General features: G+C 37.0%; 2 protein-coding genes across 8 annotated transcripts in view; one reads left to right on the plus strand and one right to left on the minus strand.

Annotated features, from left to right (window-relative positions):
* Window positions 1-13,931, minus strand: part of GLMN (glomulin, FKBP associated protein) — a 34,917-nt gene extending 20,986 nt beyond the window's left edge. The window contains exons 1-7 of one of the 2 annotated variants that reach the window (XM_013056148.2): window positions 13,776-13,931; window positions 12,884-12,949; window positions 12,354-12,479; window positions 7,300-7,416; window positions 5,473-5,581; window positions 3,846-4,092; window positions 2,300-2,402 (exon numbers count right to left, since the gene is read on the minus strand). In XM_013056148.2, coding sequence (XP_012911602.1) covers window positions 2,300-2,402; window positions 3,846-4,092; window positions 5,473-5,581; window positions 7,300-7,416; window positions 12,354-12,479; window positions 12,884-12,922 — 741 coding nt within the window. In that variant the 5' untranslated portion in view covers window positions 12,923-12,949; window positions 13,776-13,931. Of the gene's footprint in view, window positions 1-2,299; window positions 2,403-3,845; window positions 4,093-5,472; window positions 5,582-7,299; window positions 7,417-12,353; window positions 12,480-12,883; window positions 12,950-13,380; window positions 13,751-13,775 lie in introns of those variants that run through there. The other variant, XM_013056149.2, reaches the window with a different exon arrangement.
* Window positions 13,860-26,247, plus strand: part of RPAP2 (RNA polymerase II associated protein 2) — an 83,262-nt gene continuing 70,874 nt past the window's right edge. For 5 of the 6 annotated variants that reach the window (XR_006601820.1, XR_006601821.1, XM_045064849.1 and 2 more), the window contains exons 1-6: window positions 13,860-14,016; window positions 14,689-14,734; window positions 19,219-19,333; window positions 22,659-22,757; window positions 22,975-23,040; window positions 25,907-25,995. Coding sequence is in view for 4 of the 6 variants with exons in the window: in XM_045064849.1 (XP_044920784.1) it covers window positions 13,944-14,016; window positions 14,689-14,734; window positions 19,219-19,333; window positions 22,659-22,757; window positions 22,975-23,040; window positions 25,907-25,995 (488 nt within the window). In the remaining 2 variants the exon portion in view is untranslated. The remainder of the gene's footprint in view (window positions 14,017-14,688; window positions 14,735-19,218; window positions 19,334-22,658; window positions 22,758-22,974; window positions 23,041-25,906; window positions 25,996-26,247) is intronic. The other variant, XM_045064851.1, reaches the window with a different exon arrangement.

Raw genomic sequence — 26,247 nt, forward strand, 5'->3', positions numbered from 1 at the left:
TTTCCCAAGCATACATCCACAAATCAATTTTTTAACTAGTGTTCTAAATCCAATTAATGACCAAATTTTGCTGATTTTACCTACTATAAAATTTTTTATTTTGCCCTCTCCTCTTTTTTTTTAAGATTTTATTTATTTATTTGACAGAGAGAGATCACAAGTAGGCAGAGAGGCAGGCAGAGAGAGAGGTGGGAGATAGCCTGATGTGGGGTTCAATCCCAGGACTCTAGGATCATGACCTGAGAGGAAAGCAGAGGCTTTAACACCCTGAGCCACCCAGGTGCCCCCGCCCTCTCCTCTTTATCTCTACCACCATTTCCATAATCAGGATCCCATTATTTCTCACTTAACTCCCAAATCTTATCTCAGTTAAATTTAACCTCCATTGATGTGATGAATCCAAAATAATCACATCATTCCCAGGCTTAAAATCCTACAACAGTTACCAACTTTCATAGCTATCTTCTCAAAATAGGGTACATTTATTATATATGCTAATGTTTATACTATATCCAGGGGATTATACTATAACACTGGCAACAATGAAGAGGCCCCAGTCTCTTATGTGCTCCTGGGAAAATCCCTCCCTTTTTCTCTCTCTAAATCACTCATAGACTCTTCTCTACTAATTTGACCATCAGTATTAACCCCTTTAACTATGTAATCCTATTTATATTAGTTACCAAATCATTTCTTATCCTCAGAATCTAGTTCCCCTAAATTTCTGGCATCTCCTGTTCTAAACCCTTCTCCTGCCTCTTCTCAGATCTCAGATACCCTTCAAAGTATGGCTTGTGAAACTCAGTTATTAGCAAAATCCATTCTTCGTGAAATGGTCTCTTACCTCTCTTGCTCTAAAATAATCTGACTCTTCTGAAAACAACTATTTTCTCTGCAAGCCTCCCAAAGGGTTGCTATTTTTTCACTCATATCCACTATGGCAAGCCTGGAAGTAACAACATGTTCTCCTTGCTGCTTCTAAACCATTCTCCCCTATCCTCTTTGAACCCCTCAGCTTTGAAACTCATTTCATGTGCCTATCCAACATCTACCCCAAGATCACTCCATTAATTGGGTTTTGGACATCATTCTTATAATTCTGTGTGACTTAAATGTACAACCAAAGATCTTCTAGTACCATGGAATCTCAGGTACTTCACTGTCTTGTCCAGTGATTTCAGCCTCCACCGGCTCCTCAGAACACTCACTTCATGGTCATACCCCAGACAATGTTATTAGTCACTGAACTTTTCCACAGTATTATTTCAAGCATCCTGTTCTTTAAACTCCAATCTTTTCAGCTCATTCCTTTTATTAACCCAGCTTCAACAACTTGTCAGTCACACTGAGAACTACAATCCAATGATCCCACCATCTTTTTCACTGTTTCTCACATTTAGTATCTCCTAACTCCCTTCCTTACTCAGCTTTAATTCCACTGTCCATCACAGTCACTTCCTTGGATATGTGTCTTTCCCCCTCTCCTGCTTGTAGAACTCACAGGTCTCAAAACTCTGACCTAATTAAATCCAACTTTCTTCCTGTGTTGCACCTACACTCTTACAGCTGAACATGGCTGAAGAAAACCCACAACCACAATGACTGCTCCAACCTGAAATACATGACTATCAATCTCAAGTACATATTTTCCATATTTCAGATTAGTTCCCTAATATAGAATCCAGCACACTTAAAAATACTCTTGATTCATTAAGCCAAATTACTTTTAAAATAAAATTTACTTATCTCTGGAGTTATTTTGAAAATATTTATCATAAGCCTTAAAAGTGGAGATATCCTTGGGCACAGAAATTCCACTTCTAGGAATTCAAGAAAATAACTAAAGAAATATGCAAAGATTTGGTTAAAAAAAATACTTACCACAGACTTAACAGTTAAAAAAAGAAAGTTGGAATTGTATTATAATACTGAAAAATTGGAGAAAACCTAGAGCTAGATGGTCCAAGTTAAACAAAAATGGAAAGACAATGGAAAAATATTCATAATTGGCTAAAAGAAAGTACATTACAAAAAAATATGTATAATGCTATAGAATCCTTAAAAGATTATATTATGTATATATTTATTTTTGACTACAAAAGCAAAGTCTGGAAGGTGTTGATTTCATTACCCAAATAATATTGCTGCTCATTTTCCATCCTTTTATCATTCTACAAAAAATACGTATCGCATTAATATTGTTTCAATTTACATGCCCACATGCAGTACATGAGAATATAGCAGGATAAGATTTTAAATTATAGCAGATTTTACAGCAGATTAAATTAGCTGTACTTACTATTATTTCAGATGCAAAACATCTTAAAGGATCATTTCCAGCTTCTTTGGACTGCTCAAAGAACTGTGCTGTCAGCAAAGGACATTTCAAGCTTTTGAAACAACTAAGGTATAAGAAATGGGTAACTGTGAATACAGCATTTCCCAAGTATAAAATATCTAGTTCTATAAACATATCGAAGTTAATTTTACATGAAAATTAACTCAACCACCTGTAAAACTGCGCTACTGTAAAACTCCCTACTATGGGCAACTGGGTGGCACGGTCAATTAAGTGTCTGCCTTCGGCTCAGGTCATGATCCCAGGATCCTGGGATTGAGTCCCATGTCTGGACTCTGCTCAGTGGGGAGCCTGCTTCTCTCTCTCCCTGCCACTCCCCCTGTGCTCTCTCTGTCAAATAAATAAATAAAATCTTAAAAATTAAAAAAAAAAAATCCTTCCTACTAGTATTGGGGAAAGAATGAGAACACCTTGCTAGACTCCATGTGTTAAGATTCACTTACACTTCTGGACTATACGGAGGGTTACTGAAGGTTTAAGGGCCGGTGCTATGCCATGATGTAGTTTTCATAAGTTCAAGAAAAAATCGGGATAATGTAATTTTTTTTCATAAAGCTCTATTTGTTTTATTTAGAAAACCAAACTTTATTCTGTGATTAAGGCTTGTCAATTCTTTATTTACTTTCATGAAATAATGGGTTTTATAAATGGCAAAAAAAATTTTAATGTCTTCACATGAAAAAATAGAAAGCTAACTATAGTTTTAGTCTCCAAAATTTAAAAGATAAAATTACTAGTCTATAATTAGTAGTCTAAAACTAGTCTAATCCAATAATCTAGTCCAATAGTGTCCAAGAAATATAATACAAGCCCCACATAGAACTTAAAATCTTTCAGTCACATTAAAAAAGAAACAAGGGAAAGTAATAACTTATCTTATTAACCCAATATATTTAAAATATTGTCTCAATGTGTCAGTATAAAAATTATTGGGGTATTTGATTATCTTTTTAATAGCAAGTCTTTAAAATCCAAGGAGCATTTTATACTTAGAGCACATCTTAATCTGAACTAGCTGTATGTCAGGTGCTTGACAGCCACACTGAAGCATGTTTAGTGTATAGTACCTCTGGAATGAATGCTGTTGGGTACTCTGTTACCATTTTTATAGTCAAGTTGGATGTTCAACTGTTTAGTGCTGCTTCTGCTGCTTTCAAAAGGAGAGTAAAAACACAATTCCCTCACAGAAAGACCAGATTCTCTGAGCTACACCTATTTCCACCCTTTAATTATCCACTTATTATGATGAATAAAAGTAAGCCATCGAGGAATATAAAGTAAATTAAACAAATGGATTTTGGTTTTTAATTTTTAAAACTGTAGAGCATGACATTTACTGAGGCACTGACCACCGTACCCTATAATCTACAATTCAAAACCAGAAACTAGATTTATATGTCCATGGCAAATAAATGCAACAAAGAAACATAAAATAATTGATGGATTACTTAATTCCACTGTGAAATATTACCAAAAATATACTTACAATTTCAGTAATTCATCCTTTAACTTTTCATTTTCATTTTCCAGTGAGTTTTCTTTGTCATTAATGACTTCTTCCACAAAAGGTTTAGTGAACTCTATTAACGCTTTGCAACACTGACAAAGGCCATAGTCATCTGTTTGTATTTGTTCTTCTGAGTATGGAACAGGAAGGAGAGATAGCTGACTCCAGAGGGTGGACAATGCTAATCCCACTGAATATGCCTTGTTGTTATGAAGCTTCTGAATCACTAAAACAGAGACCAAATTATGACTTGAGGTAGCTTCAAGTATGCTACACATGGGACCAGAAGTCCAGTAAATGTAGACTTCCATGTAAAAAAACATTGTAACAACTTTGAAATGAGGATGACATATCATAACTTAATTGGTAATGTTTTTATTCTTCCTTCTTAGTGGTGTATGAAATACTGGATCATCTTACAATCATGGCACCCTACAACAGATGCCACAAAATCTTGTTTTAAGTTTGTTTCTAACCATGGAAACACTTTGTTCCACATTTTTTGGTTATTTTAAGTATCAAATAAGAGAAAGTGTCTTTAGAAAAACAATTATCATATGATCTCCCTGATAGGAGGAAGTTGAGATGCAGTGTGGGAGGTTTGCGGGGTAGGAAGAGAATAAATGAAACAAGATGGGATCGGGGAGGGAGACAAACCATAAAAGACTCTTAACCTCACAAAACAAACTAAGAATTGTCAGGAGGGGCTAGGTAGAGGGTGGTGGGGTTATGGACACTGGGGGAGGTATGTGCTTTGATGAGTGCTGTGAAGTGTGTAAACCTGGTGATTCACAGACCTGTACCCCTGGGGCTAATAATACATTATATGTTAATAAAAAAAATAAAAAATAAGAGAAAGTATGTTTGTAAAATACAAAGTACTGTCAAAATGAAAGGTAGTATTACTATATTTTCCTTTCTAGGAGACTATTCAAGTGGTATGAAGCTGCTTCATTCTCATTTAAGATTAATTTACTCTAACTTCTAGATTCTGGGTCCAGCTACCAGACTCTGAGTTATATGTAAGTCATAAAAGGAAAAGGTAGTCTCTTCCCATGGATAAATATTGTCTGCTTTGGTTGCCAAGGTCCACTGCTTAGCAATAATGTTACTGCACTCAGTCATGGAGACTTTATTTCTACATTTGTTTCATTCAGTAGTTCTTTTGCTCTTCCCAGCCCCAGCTTCCCAGGGCAGAGGAAGAAGAATGCCTGAATACTGTTCTTAACCAAGATACAGGACCTATCACAATGCTAACAGACTGCGTAAAGCAGACATCACAGAGGCAATCCTTTAAATATGTTTACAGGGAAAATTCTAGATATATGTTGTAGATGGGAAGGTTAGGCAGAAAGCTACAGATTATAACATAATGCCTGAAAAACAGCATGACATTCAACAAAATATATCATAGGTATCTGTGCCAGGTATTGTTGTCTTCCTATAGGCATCAGGATTCAAACTGGTACTGCTACTGCTAGTTTAAGCGAAGTACTCAATAATTAGTCAAATATTTTACTTTGGTATAATGCTGACATTTTGGAGTAATACCAAGAACTGAACACAGATAAAATAAGAAATCCTTAGATATCAAAATACGTATTACCTGTTTGTAATGGCTGAAGTAAAAGAAGAATAATTTGGGATATCTGTTTTCCAGAGGGCTCTTCAATCAGTTCAAGCAAACCCAACAATAATTCCTTTGGATTACATAACTATAAAAATATTCACAATTGAACCTGTTTAATACAAGTTGTATTTAAAGCCACATGATTACTATTTTTAAAAGGCAGCATATACTGAGAAAATATAATTATTTTTGCTTAACAGTAAAAAACCTCACACAATTGTTTAAAAAAATACACTAACAAAACATAGAATCTGACTGTCAAATCACTGTAAAACTACAAAGCAGTAAGTCCTAAGTCTCTCAAGAGACAACTATATTTGGGGCGAGCCTTCAACTCTTGGTTTTAGCTCTGGTCATGATCTCATGGCTGTGTGATCAAGCCCTTTGTTGGGCTCTGTGCTCAGTGCAAAGTCTGCTTTAGGTTCTCTCTCCCTCTCCCTCACTCTCTCTCAAATAAATAAATAAAATCTTAAAAAAAAAAAGACAAGGGCACCTGGGTGTTTCAGTCAGTTATGAGTCTGCTTTCATGTCAGGTCATGATCCCAGGGTCCTGGGATCAAGTCCGGCCTTGGGCTCCCTGCTTAACAGAGAGTCTGCTTCTCCCTCTGCCTCTGCCCCCACCCCTTGCTTGTATGCTCTCTCTCTTTCAAATAACTAAGTAAGATCTTTTAAAAAATAGACAACTATATTTTGGAGACTTAAATTCCTGGCTAAAGGAAAAGTTAGAAAAATAGGGAGAAAGAAGAACTTGATTATCAGAACTGAGGTTTCTTCTAGCTTTGCCTGTCTACTCTGAAACCTACCTTGGTTCCCAGAACTTAGTAGATGGGACCTTTCTAGCTCACACTGCAAGGGTATTTAAGTGAGTACAGTCTCTCTTTTCTACTTTCTAAACAGATAAAACTTTGCAGTGCCTTCTGCCTAGCCAGAATTACCTCACTTGCCTTTTTAAAAAGTCCTCATAATTAATAACTACTATCTAGATGGAGTTTCCTCTTTCCAAGTATATATTTTTATTTGTATTGATCTCTAAGTAGCTTCTTAAAATGTTCTTTTCCTTAGAATTTATTCTCCTATACCATCATTTTTTTTTAAAGATTTTATTTATTTATTTGGCAGACAGAGATCACAAGTAGGCAGAGAGGCAGGCAGAGAGAAAGAGGAGGAAGCAGGCTCCCCGCTGAGCAGAGAGCCCGATGTGGGGCTCGATCCCAGGACCCTGAGATCATGACCTGAGCCAAAGGCAGAGGCTTTAACCCACTGAGCCACCCAGGTGTCCCAGCCATCATTTTTTACATATAACTCTAGTAATCTTTTACCAAGAGTCTCTTAGGTTGCTGGTTATAACTGAATTTACTTCCTCTTCCTATTTCCCCTGTGATCATTTGCATTCTAGGTTTTTGATATTCTTTTAGAGAATATACCACACAGAAAAGAACTTACCACACACAAAAACCCCCTGATAGAACAGTGTGGCCTTAAACTAACTGCCTCTCTTAACCCTGAATTCCACATCTATACATTAAGCTATTATTAAAAATAGAACTTCTTAGGTATCTTCTTGGAGATTCTGAATCAGTGTGTCTGCGATGAAGTTAGATAATTCTTATACCCAGAAATTTGGAAAAATGGAAATGGACTTGCCCATCCAATCAATAAAATTGGGTCTTTTCTCCAAAGAATTCTCTCCTATATTTTCATGAACTAAAAGCTTTGTCACCCAAAATGAGCATTTAACATTAAAGGGAATTACAAAATACTGCTGGCTATTGTGACAAAGAGAATGTAATTTTGTTAACTTACCTTTACCAATAAATCAAGCATCAGAAAATAGTATTTTCTCTTCTCATCGTCCTTATTCCACAAAAGACATCGAACAACAGGACCAACAAGATTCCAGCCCATATTCTTGATAATGACCTGTGAAAACATTTTCAAGGTAAAGAAAATACTGCCATCTATAGGACTCTTACAGTGAGCTTTCTTTCTTTCTTTTTTTTTTTAAAGATTTTATTTATTTATTTGACAGAGATCACAAGTAGGCAGAGAGGCAGGCAGAGAAAGAGAGAGGAGGAAGCAGGCTCCCTGCCGAGCAGAGAGCCCGATGCGGGACTCGATCCCGGGACGAGAGATCATGACCTGAGCCAAAGGCAGCGGCTTAACCCACTGAGCCACCCAGGTGCCCCTACAGTGAGCTTTCTTAACGTGAAGTAGCTTAGAATTTCCTCTGAAATAGCTAAGATGAGGCAAATGAAGCCTATGGCATTTCACCCTGACTTTTTAGGGTTAGCTAACAACTATCAACATTTTAAGATAGTTTTTAATACTCTCACTGAGGAAAGGTGAATGGGCATTTACTTTAAATCAGGTAAGTGTCTTTTTCACAATTTAAACAGTTCTTCTATTTCCAACAAGAGAGTTAATTTGTGAGCAAATACTTATTTTCATGGAAAATTTTGCTTTCCTGATTCATGAAGAAATCCATGTAATGCTCATGAACCTTTTAAAGTTCCTTGGAAAATCTGTACATACATTATGATTATGTAACTTATGTAAAAGAAGGGGATGCCACTTTATTTTCTCTCCTACATATAAGCTGCTTCTATTTTCAAAGATATTTCAGAATATTTACCACAAAAGTAAAAATTTATCTTTTTAATTAGTGATTCACATTCATGATCAAAACCACTGTTTTGGAACTAGCAACAATATACTCCACTTTTCTGGCCTTTCTGTTTCAACTTTCCAGTATTTATCAAGAATATACTACTATATGTGAAGTACCTAAAATAGTCTAGTGCTTGGAATAAGGCAAGGTAAGATCTCCATCCTGACTGAGTTTACATTCTAGGTTCCCTCATAAAAACAAAAACAAAAAACCACACATCTAAGAAGATGACAATTAGGTACAATAACCCCAGACCCATAAAATAATCAAGGTAGAGTATAAGGTATAGCAGGAGAATTGTCACTTCCATCTAGGAAAGGCAGGAAAGGCTTCCCCGAAGAGGCAATGGCTAAGCTAAGGCTTGTTAGGGAAATCTGTCAGGCATAAATGGGTGGGAAATACGTTTAAAGCTCTGAAATAGCAATATGTAAAGGTTTAAGACTTAACATGTTCTAGAGAACTAGCAACAAAATATGTTAGGGGACATGAACATATAGCTCACAAGGGGAAATACTGTTTATATTTTTGCTCATTTATCAGCTGGACATTTTAGCATCTGTCTTTATCAATCTGCATAAGCTCCCTACATGTTAATATTCCATTCTTGTATTTACAACAAATAATTTGGTTTTTTGGTTGTCCTTATTTTTTGTATAGCAAAATACACTTACTTTTCTTTGGTTCATTTCCTACTGGCTATTAGGTCTAAATGGATTTCCTCTTTTAGAGATGCATAAACATTCATTTACATTTAAGTATATATACAAATTTCTTCTTATTCAGTATGATTAATGCTAAAAACATGAAGCTCAGGTCTGGATTTTGGCTCGGGTAGTGAGATGGAGCCTTGTGAGATGGAGCCCTGTGTCAGGCTCTGTGCTCAGTGGGGAGTCTGCTTGTCCTTCTGCCCCTCCCCCCACCCCTCCCCCACTCATATGATTACATACACGCTCTCTCTCAGGTAAATAAAATCTTAAGAAAAAATGGCATAAAATGAAGACCTAAATTGATTTTTAAAAAATAAATAGCGAAACAATCACCCTTGTTTATCCAATGAGAAAGACAGTTGAGCTGTTCTCTTTAAATATTTTTTATGCTAGTTATTTCTGCCTGGCACACTGTTCTCCCAGACAGCCCCATGGTTTATTTACACCCCTCCTTCCGTCAAATCTCTGCAATTTCACCTAGCATGGTACATCCCCCCAACTATGCTTTATTTTTCTTTATAGTATTTATCACTTTCTAACACACTATATAATTTATCATGTAGCTACCTGTCTTCATTAGAATTTAAGATCCATATGGACAGTGACTTTTGTTTACTGCTCTATCTATTCCTGGCATCTAGACAATGGCCTGTTACAAAATAGGTGCTCCATACTCGCAGGTTAAATGATGTCTATTATCTTAAAGTATAATAAACTATCCTTCCTCCAAAGATTTGATATTCTGTTCTGTTTTCTTCTATCTTGTGTGTGTGGCTAGACTTCTAATATTTAGGTCTTTAGATTTTATTTATTATTGTCAGAAAGAGAGAGCACACTAGCAGGTGGAGGGGTAGGCAGAAGGAGAAGCAGACTTCCTTTTCAGCAAGGAGTCTGATGTGGGACTTGATCCCAGGACCCTGGGACCACAACCTGAGCTGAAGGCAGATAATTAAGTAATTGAGCCACCCAAGCATCCCTAATATTTAGGTCTTTAATCAGAAACTTATATTATGAGCTTATTAATTTTTTGCCAAACTACTCTTATTCCACAATTATCTATTAAGACTATATTTGCTTTTTAAAACTTAACTAGCTCCTGTTAGACTCTACTTTTCCAACTAAGCACTTCTTTCCCTTTCCATTGGTGTACTTCTACCCTATAAGTGATTCTCTGAGAATAATTAACTATTTGAATAAGATTATATAACTATTTGAATACGATTTGAATAAGATTCAAATTAACAATTTAAATAAGATTTTGCATATCTGAAATGAAAAACAAGTAATTTTGATAAAATATTTTACGAATATTTCAGCGGCAAGGTATCTAGTCGTTATGTAAATAGTGAATAATTTTAAGGAAGGGGAATCAATACTATCCACAAACTACACCTTGTATAGCTTAATATTATCTACAGAGTAAGATTATCCCCAAATGACAGATGAGAATGCCAAAAGTTTAGAGATTACTGACATACCTCAATATCAACTAAAATGTGGCAGAACCAGAACCTGCCCAACTCCAAAGCCTCTGCGTTTCCCACTATACCTGTGGTTTTCAATGGGGACAATTTTGTTCCCTGTCAACCAGGTACATTTGGCAATCTGGAGACAATTTTGATTGTCATTACGGAGTTGTAGGAGGTGGGGAGTGGGGAGTTTTGCTACAAAATATCTTGAGTACTAATGTTGAGAAGCCCTGTTCTATAGGACAAACTATTCATACAGCTTTTTTTTTTTTTTTTTTAATTTACACAAAGCAGAGTAATAGTAAATCTTCATCGATTCTGACTGGCAAGAAAATGAAGCTGCCGTCAGTTTGAAACACTGTCTGATCAGTGTTTGAACCTCTGAATTTAGCAGACCACACATTACAAAAGTGATTCTCAAGCCAAGACAAACTCACTATGCTTAAAAATATCACAATCACCTAATTTTCTTTTTTTTTTTTGTTTCAAGTGTTTATTTAAATTCTACTTAACACAATCACCTAATTTTTTTTAAGGATTTATTTTTTTTAGAGAGGCAGAGAGAGTGAGTGAGGGAATGGGGGGGGAGGGGAGAATAGAGGGAGAGGGAGAATCTCCAGCAGACTCCCAGCTGAGCACAAAGCCCTGGACACAGGGCTCAGTCCCACAACCCAGAGATCATGGTCAGGAGTCAGATGCTTAAGTGACTAAGCCACCCAAGTGCCTCAATCACCTAATTTCTAATAATGATGCACAAATCTGCACTTTAATCTCCTGTTCCTTGACTGACCTCCAAACATTACTTTTCAACTGCCTGCTGCATCTTTAAATATTTCCAAAGTAAATTTACTTGCACTCCTTCAAGAAATTCTCTCTTCTTAGGTTACCCTTTTTCTGTTCAGGATATAATATATTATCTTCCTGGGGGCTAGAAACCCAGTCATCACAATCAATTAGTCCGTTTTAACACCCTAAAACTTCCTTGTAAGTGCTACACAGTGTCAACTGGAGAGTGGTTAAGAGCTCTGAAACCAGGCTGCAGAGATCTGAACCCTAGATGTTACATAAAAATTGAGTTACTTCTGGACTAGTCACTTATCTTTCAGTGACTCTTTCCTTATCTACAGAATGAATTTAACCGTACCTTATGGGATTCTGGGAAGCTAAATGAGTTAACAGATGTAAAGCATTTAGGACAGCATCTAGCACATGGTAAATGTTTAACAAATATTGGCCATTATTAAATTTATTATTATTAGCTATGAGTAAGGTACTCTCAAAGGTTATCCTTTGAGAGCACAATTGGGAGACATCAAGGAGTTAAAGAAAATATTAAATAATCATAGCTGTATAATATCAGCAAGGCCATCTAGGTCTCCTCCTATTCTGATTCTACGCACCCAAATATTATCTTTTCCTTTTACTTAAGATTTTATGTATTTACTTGAGAGAGAGAGAGAGGAAGATGCAAATTCCCTGCTGAGCAAGGAGCCCCAAGCAGGACTCAATCCCAGGACCCCAGGATCACGACCTGAGCAGAAGGCAGACGCTTAATTGATCAAGCCACCCAGGCACCCCCCCACCCCAAATATTATCCTACTTATTTGGTTTTCCATATTCATTTGGCTGAAAGAAGAGAATGTGCTGATCACCAAAAATGAGTATCTAGGTTTCCTGATACTTATAGTACTAAATGTAAATTAATAATCCCAATGCCATTTTTGATCCCTAAACCAGCCATAATCCCTACTCTTTTAAAGCATTTTACTTACAGTTTAACTATCATTTATTCTGTCTTCTTATTGCTAGTTGTTTACATACTTATCTCTTCCACCAGACTATAAGTACCTTCAAGTATGTGGATAGCCCTAATTCCTTTTTTGTTTTCTACTTTCTTACTGTAGAAATTTAATCCTTAAAAGTTTGGTGAATAAATAAGTGGACAAATAATAGTATCATGTAGCTGTTATCTCCTAGTAAAGACTAAGAAGTACTCATAAACATTGTACTTACCTTATTCTTTTCATTTTGAATAATTTCTAATAGCTGCTCTATATGTCCTTCATCTATGCATCTTTGGCCTGCTAACTGAAATAGGCCAAAATCTTCTTCTTTAAAGTCTTGTTCTTCTAGGATTTGCTGACAGAAACAGAATGAAGACAAACATGTTTTGGTGAGTAAAAATTTAACAACTACTTAACTTTATTCTCTCTGGAAAAAAAAGGAAATCTGTTTGAATTCTAGTTAAGTTGCACATAAGCATATGTGTAAAAATTAGGATAAGCCTAAAAAGTACTTTAATGAATGATCTTGAAATCCAGTCTGCCAAAAAATCCTACAATAAGGATTAATATTAAAAATTTAAAAGGTTAGACAAGTAGGTCACTTGGAGAAATAATCCAATCTGCCTTCCAGCCCTCCTGCTATTTATTCACAGGTCAAACAAAGCAAGGATTAAAGAAGATAAGCAATTTGAGTGTCCCTAATTATAACTAAAAATAATCTGGTATTTAACTTTATGAAAAGAAAAAAACATTACTTACACATCTCATTATTATGGATTGAAGCTCTTCTACAGCCATCCCTCGTTATTTTTCCTAGTTTTGATGCTGAAATATAAAAGTTAACTATCAGTGATACTAAAGTATTAATAAGTTATGTTTCATTCTGATGAATTACTATTAAATACAGTAAGAAAAAAATGTGAAGGTTTAATGCTGAAATATTTTTACAGAAAGCATCTTAGCCTAAGAAGTAAAAAATTTGCATCTTTTAAGTTTTCTAGGAAAACAGTTTTGAAAGACACTTGAAAAAAAAAAAATTCTCTATGGTACACGCCCCACAGGAGCGCAAATATGGACTAAGTAAATGGCTTTAAAAAGGCAAAGTATTTCTTTTCTGAAAAAATTTCCGAAAATAGTTCCTGAAGTCAATTCTAGTCATTAGGGAATCAAAAATTTTTTTTCAGTGTCCCAATTCACAAAAATTGGAACCAATAAAATACATCCAGAGTGGGTGAAAGTTCAGATCAGATGCCTACCGCCCCAAGTGTGCCCCGGACATTTTGCTGTAAGAGATGCAGTCCCCCAAATAATCCAGTTGGTGTAATCCCTGTATCGCACTGAGACGAAGGAACCAGCAGCCCTCAGGGGAGCACCGTTCCGTTCCCGCAGGCCCAGAGGGAAAACCCAGCCCCAGGCCCGCAGCGGGGGTACGGGTCAGCCGAGTCCTCACGGCCGCGCGCTCCAGGGCGGCTAAAACTCCAGCGCGCGTGCGGAGTGCATCCAAGGGAAGCCATTTCTCCCGATTCCTGCTCGCCTAGGCATTCGGGCCCCATGACCTCGCGGGGCTTTGCAGGCCGTGGCGCCAGGTCCTCCGCGGCTCACAGCTGGTTGTTATCCCGGACCTCCGGGACTCCCAGGGACGAACACTTACCCCACCGACCTCTCGCTGTTCTCTGCGCCCTCCTCCAGCTCCTCCGGCCGCGCAGGCCTCTCTCCGGGCCCCGCCCCGCCCCGCCGGCCCCACCCCGCGCTACGCGAGGGGAGGTGGAGCCTCAAAGGGAGAAGCCGGCGCCGGCCTAACCCTCTGACGACGCTTCCCATGGCAGACTCCGCCGGGCACCGTTCTGCCCACCTCAAGGCCCGGGGGCCCCGCGCCTCCCGAAACGCCGCAGGTAGGAAAATGGGCCTCTTCCCACGTTTGCACCCTGAGAACTGAGCCCTACAGGGTTCCACACTAAGGCGGGGCACACCGGAAAGACCGCTCCAGTAGCGGAGGTCCCTAGGGCGGAGAAGGCCGAGAACGCCCCATCACCGTCCTGGGTCTTCTGGAAAAGACCTCCGGCCAAAGCCCCACCTCTTTACAGTAGTGTTCCAAGATTTTCCCCGGAATGGGCTGTCTCTGAGGGAAAGGGAGTCGAGGTGCAGGAGTCTAGAGCTGGCTTGCCAGAGTGGGCAAGTGACCAGGACAGCTCACCTTGGAGATGTACTGCTGCTTTGGTCCCCGGTTCCTCTGAGGTGTCACTCCCAGCCTCGGGCTTTCCCTGTGAGCGACATTCGGGGGACAGAGACAGGTTGCTTCTAAAAGCATCCGTATCTCAGATTTTCAGGAGGACATAACTGTGCAGATGTGAGAAAATACAACCCCCAAAGAGATACATTTTAACCAAGAGAAATTCGGAAATAACACAAGCAAACTGAATTTTCTGCCCATTTCATTTGCTTTATACGTAGGATTGGAAAGTAATGTGTGGGGAAAAGAAAAAACGGTGGCAGTTTGAGTAGGAATCTGTCCTATAAACTAGTTTGTGTAGACTTGACCTACTATTTTATTATTATTATTGCAGGTGCTAAACAGACAAATGCCTTAAAACAAGAAGATGCTTCTAAAAGGTATGAGAACTACTTGGAAAACTGCATTAACATATATATCTGCTTGTCTCATGTTTAAAAACAATGGGTTATACCTTAGAAAAAATTATTATGGAAGAGAAGGGGAAGATCTGAGAAGCATTATAAATTCTCATACAGACTCATTGTATCTCTCCACTCAGGTTTTAAGAAAACTAAATCAAGACCCTATTAGATTGCTGGTGAAGGAAGGAGTATCTGTAGAAAGTAAACATTCTTGAATTAACCAGGTACTCCTTTTTCACTTCTTAGGTATGCTTGCCTCTCATTACTTTATGTGCCAGAGACCCCAAGAAGCTCTTACTGTTGTTTGTTTACATTGTGTCCATCATATTTTCAACAAAAAGTCCTATTCTGTTTCTTGGCCTTTCCTAAAAAGGCTAGATTTATCTCCCGTAACAAAAAAGTTTTTAGAATAGGAGTAGTCTCTGAAAATGTTTAAAATACATATGTCTGTGTTTTATCCTTTAACAAAAAAAAGATGTATTTATTTTAGAGAGAGGGTGAGTGCAAGTGTTGAGGGGTTGGGGAGGGACAGAAGGAGAAAGAAAGAGAATCTTAAGCAGACTTTCCAATGAGCACAGAGCCCGATTCAGGTCTTGATCTCACACCCTGAGATCATGACCTGAGCTGTAATTAAGAGTCAGTGTTTAGGGGCGCCTGGGTGGCTCAGTGGATTAAGCCTCTGCCTTCAGCCCAGGTCATGATCTCAGGGTCCTGGGATCGAGCCCCGCATCGGGCTCTCTGCTCAGCAGGGAGCCTGCTTCTGCCTCTCTCTCTCTCTCTCTGCCTGCTTGGGATCTCTCTCTCTCTCTCCCTGTGTCAAATAAATAAATAAAATCTTAAAAAAAAAAAAAAGTCAGTGTTTAACCACCTGAGACCCCCAGGCACCTCTGTGATTTCTCCTTTATCAGGCAGATATTGGCTTTCATTTGCTCATTCTTTCAAAAATTATTTACCAAATGTGAGATATGCCAGACCTATGTTAGGCCCTGAGGATATGGTTTTGAGCAGAATAAACACAGTTCCTTTCTAGTGGAACAGAGAAATACCAATTAAATTATCACAATTGAATACATAGTTACTATTATATGTGCTGTAAAGGAAAAGACTATGATGTTATCAGGTGGAACTAAGAGGAGTTCAAATTAGCTGGGGATTATCAGGGAAAGACTTCTCCAAGGAAGTAATAAGCTGAGACCTGAAGGTAAGTAGGCATTAACCAGAGAGTCCTGTGGAGAGACCTCCAGCCAGAGATGACAGTGGGTATAAAGACCCTGAGAGAAGAAAAAGCTCAATAAGTTCAAAGAAAGGAAGGATACTGGGGTAGTGTATGGCATTTTGGGCAAGGGAAGAAAGGAGCATAGGAAAAACTTAGACAGGATTCTATTCATGTAGTATCTGGTGGGCCGTGGTGATAAATTTAGATTTTCTAAGTGCAAATAGAAAAACTTTAAGAGAGTGATGGAATTTAAGTTAAAATTTTTTTTTAAAGATTTTATATATTTACTTGACACAGAGATCACAAGTAGGCAGAGAGGCAGGCAGAGAGAGAGAGAGAGGGGAAGCAAGCTCCCTGCTGAGCAAAGAACTGTATGTGGAGCTCCATCCCAGGACCCTGAGATCATGACCTGAACAGAAGGCAGAGGCTTAACCCACTGAGCCACCCAGGCACCTAATTTAAAAATTTAAGATGTTAGGAATGGTGGTCATCTAGGAATGGAGAAATCGGATGTATTTGAGATCTGGTGGGGTTTTTTTGGGTTTTTTTTGAAGATTTATTTATCAGAGAGAGAGAATGCACATGAGCGGAAGGTGCAGAAGGAGAGGGAGAGAGAATCGCAAGCTGATACCACCTGAGTGAGGAGTCTGAGGAGGGGCTCAATCCCATGACACTGACATCACGAACTGAGTGGAAACCAAGAGTCAGATACTTAACCGACTATACCATCCAACCGCCCCTTGGCGATCTGTTTTAGAGAGTATTTCCCTGTGGAGCATCATGATTATACTGACTTGGTTTTATGGCAAGAGTAAAGTTAATATTGATTATGATGGTAATTTGCAATGTTCCTCAATAGTGATCTGACCACAAACCCAAGGAGTTCTTATTTTATTCTGAGCAGTACAGTGTGGGAAGTACAAATACACTAAGATATATTGTGAATAGATTATCCAGCATGATGAAACAATTAAAAATCCATGGGGGTAGGTAACCAAAAAGTTGTTGAAGGGAGTGATCCTTTATAAATCTATGCCAACTGAAGAATACTTCTACATTCAATCCAACCAAATACTATTAAGACAGAAATTAAGGAACTTTGCCAAAATATAAAATAATTCAACTGTTTTCACTAAGTTTTTTATTTAAAAATGTTATTAACATGCAATGGGTTTATTGTTACTATTTTACAATGCATTAATAAGTGCTTTAAATTTTTCTCATTTTTTTTTAAGATTTTTTTTTATTATTTATTTGACAGACAGAGATCACAAGTAGGCAAGTAGGCAGAGGCAGAGAGAGAGAGGAGGAAGCAGGCTCCCCGCCAAGCAGAGTGCCCGATGCGGGGCTTGATCCCAGGACCCTGGGACCATGACCCGAGCCAAAGGCAGAGGCTTTAACCCACTAAGCCATGCAGGCACCGCTAAATTTTTCTCATTTTTAATCCAAGTATTACAAATATCAATACAGATAAGCCACATAAGCAGAAGTTATAATTTTAAGTGTGAAGAAATACTGAGACCAAAAAAATTGAGAACCACTGCTGTATACCATACTACCTGTCATCATTTAGGATAGAGGGCAAAAGTGAGATAGGGCTGTTCATGGAAAGCAGCTCTAGGCATCAGTTAAGAGTGAGTGTGACTCTTACTTCAGGTTGATGTAGTTAATACTTTGAGTCAGCATTTCCTTAGTGCAAGTTGTAGACTGATCCTAGTACCTGGCATAGCTTTTATTGGTGGGTAGCAATATGAGAAAAATAAAATAATGTTTTTCATAAAGCCAAATACATTTAAAATAAAGAACTGCTTTTTCATCTGTATTCATGTCTTTTATACTTCTTCGATGTAAGAATGGTCTTTATGAAATTGTAGGAGAACAGCTGTTAGTTGCAAATTTCTTCTTGTTTTAATGTCCCTACTTGGCAAAAGAAAGAGTGGGCAATCCAGTGTCATCCTTCTTTTTTGTAGAATATTATTAATACATATTATATTGTTTTTGAATATTATTTTTCTAGGCAAGAAATTAGAGTCTAAAGTCTTGAGAGTCAATGAAAGTAGGGAGAAAAAAATGAATATAGATCCAGATATAGAGCCAAGTCGAAGCCCAAGAGACTGGCTGAGGTAGTTCTGGTAGGAAAGTAGAAACCAGTGCAGTATAGGACAAATAAGTTACCAAGATGGTAAGTATGTTTGGTCCTATGGCAAGGACTCTCAACCCTTTTGCATATTAGGATTATCTGGAGCACTTTTAAGAAAACACCAGTAACTAGATCCCATCCTCAGATATTTTGCTTGAGTTAGCCTGTACTAGGACCTAGGCATAATATCTTTAAAAGAAATCTCCTTAGATGATCCTAATGTGTAGCTAAGATTGAGAACCATTCTCCTAGAGCCATTGTCTGATCAGGTAGCCTCTGCTTTTATGTTCCATGATGTGTGGGGGCCAGCAAAGGCTGACGGTCCTGTTGGTACCAGGGCAAGGACCAGCCCTTATAGGAAGATTGTTTTCCTAAACTACATTGTCATGTCAATATCATTTTTTAATAAGACTTAATAACTAAAGTAAGTAAACACTAATTTACAAATAGGACTCTATCTAGTCAATTGGGCTATCATTAACTTTTGAGACTTGACACAAATACATTTTTTTTTTGACACAAATACATTTTTACTTGTAAGAACAGCTGAAGTCTTTTTCCTCTCTAATCTTTCTGATTTCTAAGGATTTCAAAGGAAAAGTCCGTCTTTAGGTACACACAGGAGTGACTGAGGAGTATAAACAGTAACTGGCAAAAAGATTTCACCTCATTTTCTTCCTTGTGCTGTAAGTCTTGGATATCAAATAATCCTATTATTGTGGCAGACTTCTATGTGTTAATACTTTGAAAAGCATTGGATCAAAAGTAACAATACAATACAAATTTAAATAGCAAAATAGCACATTATGTTTGTGATATGTTCTAAGAAAATTGGCTATGATAAAACAGTAAAATAACTTTTAAATTTTATTATTTTTTAATATTTTATTCATTCATTTGAGAGAGAGAGAGAAAGAGAGCAAGTGCATGCATAAGCAAGGGAAGAGGCAGAGGGAGAAGCAGATTCCCCCCTGAGCTGGGAGCTGGATGCTCAATCCCAGGAGGAGATCCTGACCTGAGCCAAACATAGATGCTTAACCATCCGAGCCATCCAAGTGCCCCAAACGTTTAAATTTTAAATAATTTTTTGTTTTTTAATTTTAGGAGAGCAGAACTAGAAGCAGCTGTGAGAAAGAAAATTGAATTTGAGAGAAAAGCTCTACATATCGTTGAGCAGCTTTTAGAAGAGGATATTACAGAAGAATTCCTAAGGGAATGCGTATGTGTTAATTTGGGAAATTATGACATTTGTAGTATTAGATCTTTAAATCTATGCAGTCTGACACTTCTTATATTATAAAAATCTTTGAATCTGTTCTCAGTCACTAGATGCAGGTAGCATGCTGTATAATTCATGAATTTTAAAATAATCACCTATTATGCATTCCTTGTTGTATAATAACTTTAAAATACACTAATGAAAAATAACATACATATTTTACCCCTTAATAGTAGTTCTTTAAATAGGTCAGCTAATCTTACTTGATTTTCAGCACTTTGCACTAATTATCCTAATGTTATTTACCATACTCTGTATTTTAGTAACAGAAAGTTGTTATTTTTTAAAAATTTCTTAATTTTTTATAAATATATTAGCCGTAGGGGTACAGGTCTGTGAATCGCCAAGTTTACACACTTCACAGCACTCACCATAGTACATACCCTCCCCAATGTCCATAACCCCACCACCCTCTCCCTACCACCCTCCCCTGGTCACCCTCAGTTTTTTTTTTGTGACAGTAAGGGTCTCTTATGGTTTGTCTCCCTCTTGATCCATCTTGTTTCATTTATTCTTTTCTTACCCCCCCCAACCCTCACGTTGCATTTCCACTTCCTCATATCAGGGAGATCATATGATAGTTGTCTTTCTCTGATTGACTTATTTCGCTAAGCATAATACCCTTTAGTTCCATCCATGTCATAGCAAATGGCAAGATTTCATTTCTTTTGATGGCTGCACAGTATTCCATTGGGGGGTATATATACCACATCTTCTTTATCCATTCATCTGTTGATGGACATCTAGGTTCTTTCCATAGTTTGGCTATTGTGGACATTGCTGCTATAAACATTCTGGTGCATGTGCTCCTTCGGAACACACCATTTGTATCTTTAGAGTAAATACCCAGTAGTGCAATTGCTGGATCATAGGGTAGCTCTATTTTCAACTTTTTGAGGAACCTTCGTGCGTGCTGTTTTTGGATATTAGCCCTTTATCTGATATGTCGTTTGCAAATATCTTCTCCCATTCTGTCAGTTGTCTTTTGGTTTTGTTAACTGTTTCCTTTGCTGTGCAAAAGCTTTTGATCTTGATGAAGTCCCAATAGTTCATTTTTGCCCTTGCTTCCCTTGCCTTTGGCAATGTTCCTAGGAAGAAGTTGCTGCAGCTGAGGTCGAAGAGGTTGCCGCCTGTTTTCTCCTCAAGGATTTTGATAGATTCCTTTCTCACATTGAGGTCCTTCTTCCATTTTGAGTCTATTTTTGTATGTGGGGTGAGGAAATGGTCCAATTTCATTTTTCTGCATGTGGCTGTCCAGTTTTCCCAGCACCATTTTTTGAAGAGGCTGTCTTTTTTCCACTGGACGTTCTTTCCTGCTTTGTCGTAGATTAGTTGACCATAGAGTTGAGGGTCTATTTCTGGGCTCTCTATTCTGTTTCATTGATTTATGTGTCTGTTTTTGTGCCAGTACCATACTATCTTGATGATGACAGCTTTGTAATAGAGCTTGAAGTCTGGAATTGTGATGCCACCAACTTTGGCTTTCTTTTTTAATATTCCTTTGGCTATTCGAGGTCTTTTCTGGTTCCATACAAATTTTAGGATTATTTGTTCCATTTCTTTGAAAAAAATGGATGGGATTTTGATAGGGATTGCATTAAATATGTAGATTGCTTTGGGAAGCATAGACATTTTCACATGTCTATGTGAAATGTTTGGTGTCTGCATATAACCCCCTCATTTTCACAGTATTTGTTTTTCCAACCCATGAGCATGGAACGCTTTTCCATTTCTTTATGTATTCCTCAATTTCAGAAAGTTATTATTTGTTAATGTAGTTCTATTAGTGTTGATATTTTAAAAACCTGGAATATAGATCATTTTTTATTTAACACATGATGAGAATTATAATCTGCATTAAAAGTTTTTTTTCTTTTAATAGCTCTATTGCAATAAAATTTTGAATGAAAATTTGTTATATCCTCATAATCTTTAAGAGAAAAAAGAAAAGGAAAATTAAAACTCAGAGCTCCCATTGCAAAAATAATTATCAGTGTAGCTCAGAGATTTTCCTAAACAAGAGGAATATAAATAGGATTTTTTGGTATGATGTTATATTAGTCACCGTACAGTTCATCATTAGTTTTTGATGTAGTATTCCATGATTTATTGTTTGCATATTAACACCCAGTGCTCCATGCAATCTGTGCCCTCCTTAAAACCCATCACCAGGCTCACCCATTCCCCCACGAATAGGATAATATTTAAATCGATATAGGTAACTACATCAGAATCTGCATCTAAAGACAAGGATAATATTTAAATCGATATAGGTAACTACATCAGAATCTGCATCTAAAGACAAAGACAAACCAGAAATGCTTCATTTGAAAGAAATATCTTGTATTATTCTTAGTAAAAAGTATTTTAGCCTCTGGGAAAACAAAAACTTGTTCAAAAATGATTTCACAGTTATGAAATAATTATGAATTGAGATTTAAACATGAAGATATATCAAGGGGAAATGTTTGGTGTCTGCATATAACCACCTCATCAGTTTCCTGTACAGTTTTCCAGAAGCTGGAAGATTTTGTACAAAAACTTGTCAGGAGTCACAATGACACCTTTGATATACTTTGTTTTTTAAGATAGTTCTTTAAAAACACATAAATTTTATTTTATTCTACATGGTTTCTTTTTTATTTTTATTTATTTATTTATTTATTTATTTATTTTTTAAAAAGATTTTTATTTATTTATTTATTTGTGAGAGAGAGAGAGTGAGAGCGAGCACAGGCAGACAGAGTGGAAAGCAGAGTCAGAGGGAGAAGCAGGCTCCCTGCAGAGCAAGGAGCCCGATATGGGACTCGATCCCAGGACGCTGGGATCATGACCTGAGCCGAAGGCAGCTACTTAACCAACTGAGCCACCCAGGCGTCCCGGTTTATTTTTTAAATAATACATTTTTTAAATAAACTTTTCAGTGGTTTTCTTTGGAATAGCAATCACTATAGCACGCCAATTCTTTCTCCTGCCTCAGAATTATTTCATGAGCTGTATATCTACAAAGATGTATAGTCTATTGATAGAAGTCTTTTCAGGTTGTTGTTGTTTTTTTAAATAGCTAACATTTTTGAGTGCTTACTATGTGTTAAATGCTTTTCTAAGTGTATTTCTTTTCTTTTCTTCTCTGATTCTAACATCATACTTGTGAGATAGATCTATTATCCCTGTGTTTTCAGACAAAATCAGTGAGGCTTAGAGAGCTGATAAATGAACTTGTCCAATAATCTAGTGGGGCATTGCCCCTCTCATTTCGTTATAGGGGAGGTTCATCACACCAGCTCACTACAGCGATGTCGTGGATGAACGTTCTATTATTAAACTCTGCGGTTATCCGTTATGTCAGAAGAAACTAGGAGTTGTAAGTAATGAATTTTTTTAAATAGAAGCTTAAATTTTTTATATTTAACAAATATTTTGTAGATAAGACAAGAAATAAAACTGAGGCCATGAACTAATGACATGAGTTAGCCAAAGATATGATATGTAGATGATTTAATCTAGTAATCTAGTAACATAAAGTTTATATTTATTACTTGAATTCTTCTTAAGCTATACTTTCTTTTTTTTTTCTTTAGGTACCAAAACAGAAGTATAAAATTTCTACCAAAACCAATAAAGTCTATGATATTACTGAAAGAAAGGTAAGTTTAAAGGCTATTCTCAATGTGGCAGTTATTTTTTAATATACTAAATGGAATTCTAAAAAGAATTGTTTGAAAAGTTTGCCTTTTAGAAAGTAGCCACGTTAAAAGTTTATTTGAAAATATTTCATTCAATGTGTTAGTAAAAATTGCTTGTACTTTAGTTAATACTTGAACATTTAAAAATTAAAAAGGGACCTGGGTGGCTCAGTCAGTTAAGCATCCGACTCTCGATTTCAGCTCAAGTCATGATCCTAGGATAGTAGGATTAAGTCCTGCATCTGGCTCCCACACTAAGCGTGGAGTTGGCTTGGGATTCTCTCCCTTTCTTCTCTCCCTCTCTGCACCCTCCCTTCCTGTTCATATTCTCTTACTGTCATTCTCTAAAAATAAAATAAAATTTAAATAAAATAAAAACTAGAAGTGCACAACAGCACAAATTCAGGCAAGTATATCATGGAACAGAATAGAGAGCCAGATGCATACTCACCACATGGGTGGACACTATGTGTGACAACAGAAATATTGTAGATCAGTGGAGAAACTATGGATTTTTCAGTAAATAGTACTGGCACAAATAGTTATCCAAATGGAAAAACTGAAAATTAATCCCTGTTTCAGTAAGATTTAAATTGAAAAGATATGCTTTTCAAAGAGAATATATATAGGAAGGTATTTTTGTAAACTTGGAGAGAGAATTTTTTTTTTTTTTTTTAGATTTTATTTATTTATTTGACAGAGAGAGATCACAAGTAGGCAGAGAGGCAGGCAGAGAGAGAGAGAGAGAGGAGGAAACAGGCTCCCTGCTGAGCAGAGAGCCCGACTCGGGACTCGATCCCAGGACGCTGAGATCATGACCTGAGCCGAAGGCAGCGGCTTAACCCACTGAGCCGCCCAGGCACCCTGGAGAGAGAATTTCTTAAATAAGGTAGATAATTACAGACCATAGAGGAAAAATTGGTAAGTTTTTCTACATTAAAATTAAAAACACCTGTGGGGTGCTGGGTGTCTCAATTGTTAAGCATCTGCCATTGGCTCAGGTCATGATCCCGAGGTCCTGGGATTGAGGCCCGCCCGTATCAGGCTCCCTGCTCAATGGGAAGCCTGTCCTCCCTCTCCCACTCCCCCTGCTTGTGATCTCTCTCTCACTGCGTCTCTCTTTGTCAAATAAATAAAATCTTAAAAACATTTGCTTATCAGAAGTTTCCAACAAAGGGTGAAAAAATAAGCTATAAATCAGGAGGAGATATAATTCCCACATATAACTGACCACCGACCGATTCATAACCAGAGAAAGACAGAAAACGTTGGAGAATTTTTTTTTTTTGAAAGTCAGGGTGGGGAGGCGGGCAGGCAATAGAAGAGGGAGAAAGAATCTTATTCTGAGGATGAAGTCGTGACATGGGGCTCCATCTCAGGAGACCTGAGAAAATTTATAGAAGGAGCTTGATAATGAATATATGAAAAGATGTTCAGCCTTATCAGTAATCTGGGAAATAAATAAAAACACATTGATATACATTCTCACAGCCCCCAAATTAGCAAAATATATTGTAAAAATCTGACAATATCAGACACTCTTTATACTACTGGTTAAATAAAATTGCATCCTATTTGAGAAATTGGTATTACCTAGTAATGTGAAGTTCCCACATTTTTTATGGCCAAGCCTTTCTATTCTTTGGTATATATTTTAAGGAATTTCTTGCCCGTTTGTACAACTGTGTATGTATATCAACGTTCCTGGTTGGATTAACAAAATATGCCACATAATTAGAATGGAATATTATTCATCCTTTAATTTTTTTAAGATTTTTTATTTACTTATTGTCAGAGAGAGAGCACAAGCAGGCAGAGTCGCAGCAGAGGCAGAGAGAGAAAGCAGGCTCCCTGCTGGACAAGGAGCCTGATGCGGGACTCGATCCCAGGACCCTGGGATCATGACCTGAGCCAAAGGCAGCAGCTTAACCTACTGAGCCACCCAGGCGTCCCTATTCATCCTTTTAAAGGAAGGAAATTCTGACACGGCTAAAAAATGAATGTACTTTGAGACATTATGCTAAGTGAAATAAGCCTGCACAAAAGGACAAATATTAAATGATTTGACTTATATGAGATAGAGTGTCGAATTTATAGTTACAGAAGTAGAATGGTGATAGTTTGAAGAAGCAGAAATGGGGAGATGTTGTTTAATGGTACAGAGTTTCATTTTGCAAGATGAAACGTGTTCTAGAGATGGATGATAGTGATGGTTGTACTATAGTGAGAAGGTATTTAGTGCCACTGAACTATAACACTTAAAAATGGTTAAGATGGTAAATTTTGTGTATTTTACCAGTTTTTTTATTTTAAAAATTCTTGAAAAAGTTTATAAGCTCAACGTAGTGATAGCTGAAAAGTTAGAAACAACTCAACATTCTTAAACAATAAAGGTGATATAAAACAATGGATTGTAATACCAAATACAAATATATAAGCTACATCTACATGAATCTGAAAAATATAACGTGGAACAAAAACCCAGAAAACATAGCAGTATAGTTATATTTAGACAAAGTTTAGAATTAGGCAAAACTGAATGGTATCTTTTGTAGGTATATGTATACAGATAGCAAAACTAAAGGGAAGCAAGGGAATGAGGAACACAGAATTCATGATAGCGGTTACTTCTAGGGAATATGGAAAGTGACACTATCTGGGATAGATACATGCAGAGCTTCAAAATACTATACATTATTTCTTACTTGGCTGGTGGATTTATCAATTTTCATTATTTTCTTTGAACTATGTATTTATGATTTCTGTACATAACTTGTGTTGTACTATTAGAAAAAATAATTTGCTAATTTAAAAATGTTCCTTTCAGTGTTTTTGCAGCAATTTTTGTTATAAAGCATCTAAGTTTTTTGAAGCACAAATTCCAAAAACTCCAGTATGGGTTCGAGAAGAGGAAAGGTAATTTAAATCATTATATATACGTTTGTTGATATATTACTTTTTGAAATATGTAGAGAGCAGTCCTAGTTTTCTATAGAATGTTACCATTGCACACATTTTAATTGTGGGGAAATGGTTATATTTTAAGCATAGTTATTAAGGATTTTACACTTAAAATCAGAAAATTAATATAGATATTGTTTCTTAGCTGTTTTAGCTTTAATCCCAAAACCTGAACTTTGCTTTCTGCTATGCCAGTTATTTCTATTA

The sequence above is a fragment of the Mustela putorius genome, unplaced genomic scaffold, assembly GCF_011764305.1.
Source record: "Mustela putorius furo isolate JIRA1106 unplaced genomic scaffold, ASM1176430v1.1 tig00003853_pilon_pilon_pilon, whole genome shotgun sequence".
Taxonomy (NCBI): domain Eukaryota; kingdom Metazoa; phylum Chordata; class Mammalia; order Carnivora; family Mustelidae; genus Mustela; species Mustela putorius.